At 37.7% G+C, this 11685-nt stretch overlaps 1 protein-coding gene across 1 annotated transcript in view; it reads left to right on the top strand.

The window, feature by feature from the left end:
• Positions 1–6: 6 nt before the first annotated feature.
• Positions 7–11685, top strand: part of USP3 (ubiquitin specific peptidase 3) — a 109670-nt gene continuing 97991 nt past the window's right edge. Inside the window, exon 1 of the mRNA XM_014593316.2 lies at positions 7–351. Within this exon, the coding sequence (XP_014448802.2) occupies positions 255–351 (97 nt within the window). The 5' untranslated portion in view covers positions 7–254. The remainder of the gene's footprint in view (positions 352–11685) is intronic.

The following is an 11685-nucleotide window of genomic DNA, read 5'->3' as shown; positions in this document are numbered from 1 at the left end:
CGTGTGGCGGGGCCCGAGTTCGTACCTCCGCACACCGGACAGGAAGAGCGCTGCTCTGCGGGCGCAGCTTTGTCTGCGCTGCGGGCCCTTCGCTGCCGCCCGCCCCGGCCCCCGCTTCCTTTCTCAGACCCCGCCGGCTCCCGCAAACGCGAAGCCCGGCGAAGCGCTTGGACGCTCGGGCGGCCGAGGTCGAAGGCTTTCTTCAGCCAGGGAGGGTGAAGTTTGAAAACAGGCTGCAGGCTGAAAAGCTAAGAATGAGCCAACAGCCGTTGTGGAGGAGCGGCTGGGGGTTGCCCTTCAGCTGTTTGGGGGTTGTCTGGAATTGCTCTGGGATGCCCGAGTTCGTGTGCGGTAAAACAGTTACTGGGTTTATGTAACGCTTTTGAGTAGGCTAAGCGTTTTCACTCCTGCCGGCCCTTGGAAGCCCCAGTGCCCTCTCATTGTCTGCTCTAGCGACTTAGGATCGCACAGGGCCACACGGCTTTGATTACTTCCTGGTAGGGCCCTGGTGCCGCCACCAGAGTCTTTGTTTATTACCTTGGAGATGATCTCGGTAGTTTGGGTTGTAATGTAAAATTTGTATTGTGCACTTCAAAAATCTAAAGTTCATTTGAAGAAATAGAGGAACCCTGCAGTCGTACGATTTAGCTCTGTCGTTTCCACTCTGCCGCTGGAGCTGGGAAGATAGTTCAGAGAATGCCTTTAACACTTTTGACAGGTTACTTCTTAAATGGCGATTATGTCCTTGGAGAAGAACATAGATAGAACTACAAAGAAAGTGTATTCTAGGATCTGGGATAGACATGACTGCGGTTTCCTGGTGCTCTCAGACGTTTGATGCTTTGCTTTCCTTTGTAAAGTCAGATTATCTCTTTCCGCATGAAGCTTTTAAAAATTAATCGGTTAATTGGTTTCACAGTGCAGTATTGCAGTTCTTTTGTGAGGATGCAGAAACTTGTGTAAATTAGCTCCTACCTATAAATTTATCGTCAGCAGCGAAGGAACAATAAGGTGTACCGCGCTGCTTTCCAAAACCGGTGGATGGTGGTATATTAGCTATCCGTATAGCTGTAGGTTTATAACTGAAACTTAATTTTTTTCAGAAGAGATTTGAAAACAATGACCAAAGTAAACACTAGGAAAAGCATACTGTATGAGAAATGGTGAAATTCCTCTTGTTTATCTGTAGTAAACTACGGGAATAGAGTGGACAGTGAGCACATTTCTGGCCTTTCCTGGATAAAATCACATCGAACTTTAATATGTCTTCACTGGGCACGGGCATCAAAAAGAGAGAGAGACAAGTGTGCAAGTGGCAGATACCCTGTTGAGAGTCATTCTGTCCTCTGTCAGAGAGTCCACTTGGCTGTGAAAACGATGCAGAAACTGAAGCATCTCTTAAGGGTCTCAGTAAAAATGGGGCACAACTGAGATGTGTGCTGATAACAAAAAAAAGTATGTTTAGTCCTAGGGGAGGCCTGATTTTTGTCCAAAGGGGTAGGATTGCATTTTGCAACCAAGTTTGCGTCTGACTTTGATTGCTTTGCGTCTGACTTTGATTGCTTTGCAAGAGTGTTGGTTCTAGTCACTTGCTTGGATTGTAGAACCAATAAAGCTAGTTGTGCAACCCCACATGGATTTTTTTCTTCTGTCCACACTGAATTGAACCCACCTCATGTGGACCATCTATTAATATTTGAAGTTGTAGCCATCCATTTGTTGATAAAAATCTAGTGTTAATATTAAGCTGGGTCCTGTTCTTGCCTGCCTGTTGTTTCAGTGATTAAACGATTAGTAAATCAGTGAGTCTTTAACTCATCACGACCAAGTGTTATGTATTCTGGTATTTTTCTCCAACAACTCTTGAATTTCTTTTCTTCTTTCTTTGGTAGAAGACCAAAAGGGTAGCCAGTGTGTTGAATAATGCCGTGACTGGGTATTGAGTCTGATTATGTTCTCATTAAGGAGGGGAAAATCCCTATTTTGGCATTGGGACAATAAAATAATGCCCTGGCCTTATTTTCTTTGGGAGCTCGCAATTACACCATAGTGAAACAGCCAAGCACATTGCAAAAGACCAACAACCTCCTAGGCTTCCCTAGCTAGCAGTACATCCTTGGACTGGTGGTTTCGTTTCTTTTGAGTATCTATTTCATTATGTCATCTGTGAGCAAAGGGTACTACTTCACAGGATGCTGTACCATGGGTTTTTGTGTGTGTGTGTGTGTGAAAATTTTAAGAAACTCTTATATTCTATTAAGTAGTAGGTGGTTTTACAAGTCAAAACATCTTGATAAAAAGGACTCTCAGTAATTAAGTATCTAAAGCCCATTAAATAGCTAAAACAGATTTGCTTTATGCTGAATTACGCTTTACAAGGTGGTATATAACTCAGCAAGATGGGGGAGATGTTAAAAAGTAATTGTATTTCAGAGTTAAATTGAGCTTCTTTTCTATGGATGGGCTGTGTTAGGTTATATAATTGTGTGCTCCAAAGGTTTTCACTCTTTTTGTTCTCAGGGCCTCTTTATACTCTTAAAAATTATTGAGAACCAAAGAACCTTTTCTTTTGTGGTTAATATCTATTGATGTTTGCCATATTAGAAATTAAAACTGAGGAAAATTTAAAATACGCTTTGTTAACATAATTACAAATAAAAATATTACCTGTTAAGGTAAATGACAGCTTATGTAAGATATTTTTTTCAAAACAGAAATTTAGTGAGAAGAGTGGTATTTTATGTTTTGCAACGCTTTTGTTTAGCTCAATAGAAGACAGCTGGATTTTTGTGTCTGTTTCTGCATTCAGTCTCTTGAGATATCTACCACACATCATGCAGCCTCTGGAAAGCTCTCTTGCATGCTCCTGAGAGAATGAGAGTAAACAATAAAAGCAGCGTTTTACTATATATATATATGAATAGTTTTGACCTTCTAGACCCCCCTGAAAGGGCTTTACACACTTTCAGGTCCAGTGTGGACACTTCGAGAATCCACTGGTGTACAACTGTAGTTAACAGGACACCTGCTCTTATCAAAACAGCTTTTACAAATTAGAGTACTCCTTAAGACTTTAAGGCTAGCAACATTTATTTCTTTGAAATGTCCTACTAGCTGGAAAACAGATCATAGGGTATAGTAGTCGCTTGCTCTCAAAAAAGCTACCGTCTAATCTAGTTAGGCGAGAGACAGGAAGCTAGCTGGTTAGACGATAAATCCATGTTGTGGTTTAAGGTAAATGTTGAAAATAGCAATCTCCTAATAAGGTAAAAGCTGATTTATGTCTAATCATTGCTAAAGACACTCTAGTTTTAAATACAAAAAAGTTTTAAATAAAAACTAGGACATTCTGTCAAGCTTTTTGTTATGTACATATGCCAGATGTTATTTTCAGAAACTGGAGGCTTGGGTAGTCCTTGATTTTTATGGGTAAGAGTTTAGCCAGCAAAATGGGGGGGGGCAGGGCGAGGGGTGAGAACACACAGATTGTTAGATACCCTGAATACAGCTGTTTTAATAACTAAGGAAAGCCAAAGACCAGGCATTAGAACTTCAGGAGTTTGGGGTAAGTAGCCAGTTAAATTAGAGATAATTGAATGGCATAGGCATGGAAATCTTTTCCTGATTCATTCAGCGAAGAAAGTGCCTCTTTAAATTTTCAATTCATACTTGGCTGCATATTACTCTACCCAAGAAGAGTTAAGAGTAGATCAACTAAATGCTTTGTGATTTAGGATGAATTTACAGATAAGCCCCCCTTTTAGAGATTAATTCAGTAGGATGAGGTGCCTATTATTACTGATTCTTTGTCGGTGAGAACACATTTTTAATGGACTGATCTTTTTGTGATATAGTGTGAAATCACTTTGATGGGGTGACGGGTTATTTTGTGTCATATTTGTGTTTATAGCCTGCATTTAAAGACTTGTTTGCTAGTGAACTGAATTTTCTGAATAGGGGCAGTCATTTGCTCATCATTAGATCAAATGCATTTACTACTGTTTAATGATATTCTGCGATGTATTTATCAAGTGCCAGTACTTAACAGGACTCTGTAAATACTTAATGACTGAAGAAACTTCCTTTCACTTAGATTGTGGCTAGAATGGTCCTGGTATTGAAAATATACGCACAGTGAGCTTCCTCCAGAATGTTTTCACCAGCTCTCATTTGCAGCATTTTAGTCAGTAAACTTCGGCTGGATTGTGAACACTGACCATCTGCAGTGTTGTTACCACAATGAATTCTTAATCTTTTGACCTTCTGTGTTTATAGATGAGACAGGTGGACATTTTCAATAATTGGTAAATGTGAAAGGGGCAGCTAAACTTGGTGTCTACAGCTGATAGCTTTTTTTAGGTTAATTTTGAAGATTAGTATTTGAATTTCATGTACCTTTCTGAAAAATTTAAACTTTTTGTGGGGTAATATTTGTGAAGCTTAAGTCAAAAGGAAGTGTCTTTCTAGTCTCCCCCACCCTACTCCCCAGAACCTTAAGGAGGCCTTAACCTATTTCTGAAGTCTAATAAGTAATTGGCAGTGGATGTGAAAGAACTGAAATTTACAAGGTGCTCCCTGGATTTTTTGAAGATGCTGCAGCCCAGAGATTGAGCCTGACCTTTTGCTATTATGAGAAGTTTTGACACACTGATCAGAATTTATTTTCCAAGTAGTATACTTTGCATTATGTACTAACATCCCTGGAGTCCTAAGCAGAAGAAAGTATGGAGATTGGGGCAGAATTCAGACTCCTTGATTTGGTTTCCTGTTACTCATTTATCCTCAAAATAATTCCTTCTCGTGATTCTTTGTTTTTACACCATTAGCCTTGGACTCTCTTAACATCCCAAATTTTCCTCTTTGAAATGTATGCAATTTCCTTCCCTACTGGAATATAAAAGATTAATTTTAGGTCCTTCAAACCAGATTTGGAAATACTTATGTTTTTGTAGTGTTTGTAGTTTCAGTAAGCAGACCAGTGAGTAATTTAGTTTGTAGTTCAGTGAGTAATTTAAATTCCTGTTTTAAAATTTAATTGAGTTCCCTTTTCATCAGGGAATAATTTACATGTACATTTTCCCCGACCTGCTTTGGTTTTCCTTTTTGAGCTTTCCCCCCTTTCTTAAGCCCGTTTATATATTTTTTACTTTGGAAAACAATTGCTTTTCTTTGATTAAGCTATAGTTACTTATTTACAGGCTTTGTGTTTAGCATTGGAATAGATTTCATAGGTAGTCTGTCAATATTTGAAGTGGAAAATATATAGTGTTTAAGATAGTTTAGCATTTTATGTTTATTCATTGCCTTTTTAGAGAGGAGAGCAACTGCATTCTAGGTGTTTTAACAGAGCTTTCCTGGACAGATGGCTTAGGAGGAAGTACTTTGATAGGTTCTCAGCAGGGGCTAGTGCTTTTTGGAGAATGTATTTGTGATGAAGCTTACCTTGATTGACAGTATGGAATGCTGAGAATAGCATTAACAACAGTAACAGCTTGTTCATTTTACTTAGGTGTTTTGTGCCAAGGCCTCTCAAGGTGCTCTGACATTTCTGTGTAATCTGTTTTGAGAATGTAGGTAAGCGATGGGTACCTTTGTGACTGAAAGGAACCTCATCTAAAAATTGCAATTATATGTTGAAATCTTTTGGGGTTGTTAATGAACTTTAGCTTGAAAACATATTAATAGAAATAATCTTTTCAACTGCTGTGAGTACAGATGTTATTATCTATAGTAGTTCCAGATGTTTTCTCATCTATAATTTCTACTGAGTAGGAGGGGAACCGAGAACAACATAAAGTCACTTCAAAGCAGTTTGCTAGCATTTAATCCTGACTAATTTAATTAATTACCCATCCTTGTCGTTTTTCCTGTTTTACAGATTATGAAACTAAGACAAAGGTTGAGTTGCTTAAAATGATCAGGAGTATTAAACATAGCTCAAAGCTTAAATGTAAATACTATTCGGACTTTTAATTTCCCTTTTAAAAAGCAGGGTCTAGGGGCTGGCAGGTGGTTGAAGCTCTGGACTCCCTCATGGCCTACCATGGTTCCAGTCCTGAACCTAGCCACTTTCTCTCACTCTCTGTCTCTGGTCAAATTAAAAATAAATAATTAATTAATTAAAAATAATTTTATAAAGAAACAAGGTCTCTATTTTGTCATCCAGTAAACTTAATGTTAGATCATTGAAAGAATTTAAAGTGTTAGGAAACACATTTGAAATAATTCTTTGAAGATTTTTGCATTGGAAATACATGTTAAATTCCACATCTTGAAAATATATTTATTCTATAATTCTGTATTTGATTACTCCCCAACCCAATTTGTTGATTAAAGAACTGATAACTTGTAACAAAGAATTGGTAATATAATTCAGAGAAAACAAATGTGTTCAGCTGTTAAACTCAGATCTAGTTTTTTTCTTTTGCAGGCTAAAATTTATATTACTTTAGTTCAGACATAATAAATAGTTCAGACAGCCTCCTCAGTTTAGCTATGGATAAAACACAATTCACTATTGATTATTTGAAATGTGTATTAATTGTTGAAATCCTCCAATTCCCATTTTTTCATCTTAATTCTGTTAGAGGACATTCTTTAAAGTGTTTTTTTTGCGTGACAAAAGAGGGAAAGAAATCTTATGGTATGGAATTTTGCTTTTGCCTCTGGTGGCTCAAAGAATATTTGAAGTCTGTTTTTAGGTAACATACATTGTTGATTTCATTAAGTTATAGTCTAAGATCTTCCTATTGTATTTCCTGTAAAAGTTAATTATAGTCTTTAGAATGACGAGCTTAAAACAGAAAACAGATTTCCCTGTCTTAAGATAGAGTGAAAAATATATATGTGCTGTTACAGATGTATAAAATCCAAATGAGTTTAGGAAAGTCATCTCACATTTTGAAAGCTATTGAAATTAAACTTGGACATAGAAAAAGGAAGTTTGCAGTTGTCGTAAGTGTGTTAGCGAGATGCTTAAAAATTAATAAATGCCAGCTGGTTTTACAAGACCTTTTTTTTTTTTTTAAAGGATTATTTATTTCATTTCACTTATTATTATTATTTGATTGGACTGGAGAAAGGAGGGGGGAGAGAGAGAGAGAGAGAAAAGGAGAGTGAGAAAACAAGCTGCCAGATTCGGAACTCAAAGCCTGGTTGGCCACGTGGGAGTCCAAGGCCTTAGCCACCAAGTGAGCTGCTGGGCCCAAGTTTATATCTTACAAAAGATAAAACCAATTGGGTTTTATCTAGAGACACTATTCTGCTTAAGGACTGAGTAGCTCTGTCAGTGAGTTGCTTTCCCTTCTTGAGTAGACAGTCCATCCTGCTATTTTTCCTTTGTTCTATCTGGGTTTAAAGATAGCCTTCCTTGTACGAATGGTCTTGCCTGTTTACCCTTGACCCACCCTGAAGGCTTAATTTTATGGACTGTTCTACTGTCTCATCACCTGGAAAAGGGCTGGCCATTAACTGTCAGATTAGGTTTAATTTAACTGGTAACAGGATGGTACACTTACTGTTTTAGCTTCTCTCAATCTTTGTGCTTACTGGTCAAACTCAGCTTTTCTTTTTTAAGTCATAGATTATTGTTCATTTCTTTGTTTTAAGCATTCATTGCACAATATTAGGATATTAATATTTTGATCAAAATTTTAATGATCAGGTTGAAATTTTTAGAAAACAAATTTTTGTAATGGAATGTTTCCCTAGGATAATTGATAAATTATATGTTAGAGAAATTCTTTGACATGGTATTAGACTTTTTTAAAAAATTATTTTATTTAATTTTATTTACTTATTAATATTATATTATTTTTTAATTTAGCCAGAGCGGAACAGAGCAAGAGAGCAGGAGAGAGAGAGAGGGAAAGTGAGAAAGCAAACTGCCAGGTTGGGGATTCAACCACAGTCGACCACATGGGAGTACAGCACCTATGTCATTTTTTTTTTTTTAATTTTTTTTTTTTGCTATAGGGCACGTGCACTTACCAGACAGACAGAGACAGAGAGACAGAAAGCGAGAAATCACCCCCCAGGGGGTATGGCCACGCCGCAATCCCTTCTCCTCCATTCTCCTTTCGGGATCTTGGGCACACACGCACACATGCCCGGTGTGAGTTTAAGCCACCGGGTCCGGGACTTGAACCGCGGTCGACTACGTGGGAGTCCAGCGACATAGACATTATGCTAACTGCTGGTCCCAGCGCCCATGTCATTTTTCAAAAAGAACTGTAGAGGGGCCAACAGGGGGCATGGTAGTTGAGGCTCTGGACTCCCACATGGCCAACTGTGGTTCAAATCCTGTACCTAGTGGCTTGCCTTCTCGCTTTATTTCTCTCTCTGGTGAATGTACATGCCCTATAGCAAATTAAAAAAAAATAATAATAAATCATTCCAAAAAAAAAAAACTATATAACATGGAGACCTTGGGCTGGCACTTACATCATTGATTGCATTTGTTTTAATTTTAGTTTCACACAATAAAATGTTTTTGACTTAACGAGATTAATTCTTATTTGCATTTGAGTTATTTTGGATGCTACAAGTAAAGTACTTTAGCATTGGAGAAATTGCTCTATAACAAAGGATCCAGTTTCGTCTTATGTGTATGAAGTAGTTTCCAGAGCTCAACGAATTCATGCCATGAAAATTCAATTCTGAGAGCTTAATTGTATTTGTTTCATTTTACTCATTTAGAGTGTTTTGTTTGTGCGTAGTCTTTTTATAGCTTCACTTAAATATATTTTCAGGTTTTTATTGAGTATTAGGTGGTTGGAAAAGTCATGATATATTTTTACATTAAAAAAATCCCAAAAATATGTCATGACTTTTCTGACAACCCAATATTTAAAAGTCAGAAAAATGTGCATCAGATTTGAAAATCATATCTATGGGTTATATAAAAAATTCCAACTCTTGTTTTTTATTCAATACGTAGATATTAAAAAAGACCCCAGAAACTGAAGTAGTTATTGCTTTCAAAGTTTACAGATACTTGCTTATGTATTTTTTTTTCCTTCTATTTCTTCATCAGTAGTCCCACTGATATTAAAAGAATAGGATTTCCCAGCCCACTGGTAAATACAAGTGTGGTAAGCACTGCCATCACACTTTGTGCTTTTAGTGCTAACTTTAATTTCATAACCACGCAAACCAGGAAGAGAACTGTATAATACCGACACTCAACTTAATATTCTTGGAGAAAAATCTTTGCTGTTAAGTCTCCTAAGTCTTGAAATTATTTTATTTACTCATGGAAGGAAATGCTTTCTTAAAATATATATGAGAATCTTTTCTTATATACACATATTTTGAAATAATAGTTATGTAGTGTTTACATTTATGACTTGATGGATTTTTTTTGGGGGGGAGAGGTTTTTGCTATAGGGCGCATGCGCTCACCAGAAAGACAGGGAGAGAAAGAGAGACAGAAAGCGAGAAATCACCCCCAAAGGGGGATGGCCACGCAGCAGTCCCTTCTCCTCCATTCACGAACCACAGTTGACTACGTGGAAGACTAGCGACATAGCCATTATGCTAACTGCTGGTCCCTGATTTCTTTTGAGGTGCCACTGCTATTTACCAGTGGATTTGCTTACTTGGGTTGTTGGCCAAGGCATGGAATTCTATCAGGTCTTCTGTATTAAATAAATGGAAATACTAGATGTCAGGGTGTGGGAGGCTGCGCACCAGTGAACATCGCAAGTTTCTCAGAAAGCAAACAATTACACAATGCCAAAGGCCACAATAGGTTACCTTCAAAAACCATACTCTGTTTGGCCACTAGAATCCCTCAGATTTGCATATCCAGTACCTCATGATTGGTCCAAAAGCAACCAATCATAACCCACCTTTAACAACCAATCATGGTGGGACCAGCAGTTAGCGTAATGGCTATGTCTCTCATTCTCCTTTCGGGATCTTGGGCACACACGCACACATGCCCGGTGTGAGTTTAAGCCACCGGGTCCGGGACTTGAACCGCGGTCGACTACGTGGGAGTCCAGCGACATAGACATTATGCTAACTGCTGGTCCCAGCGCCCATGTCATTTTTCAAAAAGAACTGTAGAGGGGCCAACAGGGGGCATGGTAGTTGAGGCTCTGGACTCCCACATGGCCAACTGTGGTTCAAATCCTGTACCTAGTGGCTTGCCTTCTCGCTTTATTTCTCTCTCTGGTGAATGTACATGCCCTATAGCAAATTAAAAAAAAATAATAATAAATCATTCCAAAAAAAAAAAACTATATAACATGGAGACCTTGGGCTGGCACTTACATCATTGATTGCATTTGTTTTAATTTTAGTTTCACACAATAAAATGTTTTTGACTTAACGAGATTAATTCTTATTTGCATTTGAGTTATTTTGGATGCTACAAGTAAAGTACTTTAGCATTGGAGAAATTGCTCTATAACAAAGGATCCAGTTTCGTCTTATGTGTATGAAGTAGTTTCCAGAGCTCAACGAATTCATGCCATGAAAATTCAATTCTGAGAGCTTAATTGTATTTGTTTCATTTTACTCATTTAGAGTGTTTTGTTTGTGCGTAGTCTTTTTATAGCTTCACTTAAATATATTTTCAGGTTTTTATTGAGTATTAGGTGGTTGGAAAAGTCATGATATATTTTTACATTAAAAAAATCCCAAAAATATGTCATGACTTTTCTGACAACCCAATATTTAAAAGTCAGAAAAATGTGCATCAGATTTGAAAATCATATCTATGGGTTATATAAAAAATTCCAACTCTTGTTTTTTATTCAATACGTAGATATTAAAAAAGACCCCAGAAACTGAAGTAGTTATTGCTTTCAAAGTTTACAGATACTTGCTTATGTATTTTTTTTTCCTTCTATTTCTTCATCAGTAGTCCCACTGATATTAAAAGAATAGGATTTCCCAGCCCACTGGTAAATACAAGTGTGGTAAGCACTGCCATCACACTTTGTGCTTTTAGTGCTAACTTTAATTTCATAACCACGCAAACCAGGAAGAGAACTGTATAATACCGACACTCAACTTAATATTCTTGGAGAAAAATCTTTGCTGTTAAGTCTCCTAAGTCTTGAAATTATTTTATTTACTCATGGAAGGAAATGCTTTCTTAAAATATATATGAGAATCTTTTCTTATATACACATATTTTGAAATAATAGTTATGTAGTGTTTACATTTATGACTTGATGGATTTTTTTTGGGGGGGAGAGGTTTTTGCTATAGGGCGCATGCGCTCACCAGAAAGACAGGGAGAGAAAGAGAGACAGAAAGCGAGAAATCACCCCCAAAGGGGGATGGCCACGCAGCAGTCCCTTCTCCTCCATTCACGAACCACAGTTGACTACGTGGAAGACTAGCGACATAGCCATTATGCTAACTGCTGGTCCCTGATTTCTTTTGAGGTGCCACTGCTATTTACCAGTGGATTTGCTTACTTGGGTTGTTGGCCAAGGCATGGAATTCTATCAGGTCTTCTGTATTAAATAAATGGAAATACTAGATGTCAGGGTGTGGGAGGCTGCGCACCAGTGAACATCGCAAGTTTCTCAGAAAGCAAACAATTACACAATGCCAAAGGCCACAATAGGTTACCTTCAAAAACCATACTCTGTTTGGCCACTAGAATCCCTCAGATTTGCATATCCAGTACCTCATGATTGGTCCAAAAGCAACCAATCATAACCC

This window comes from Tupaia chinensis, unplaced genomic scaffold (assembly GCF_000334495.1).
Source record: "Tupaia chinensis unplaced genomic scaffold, TupChi_1.0 Scaffold000063_1, whole genome shotgun sequence".
Classification (NCBI taxonomy): Eukaryota; Metazoa; Chordata; class Mammalia; order Scandentia; family Tupaiidae; genus Tupaia; species Tupaia belangeri.
Note: the sequence above shows the minus strand (reverse complement) of the source record. Positions and strands in the feature narration are given on the sequence as shown.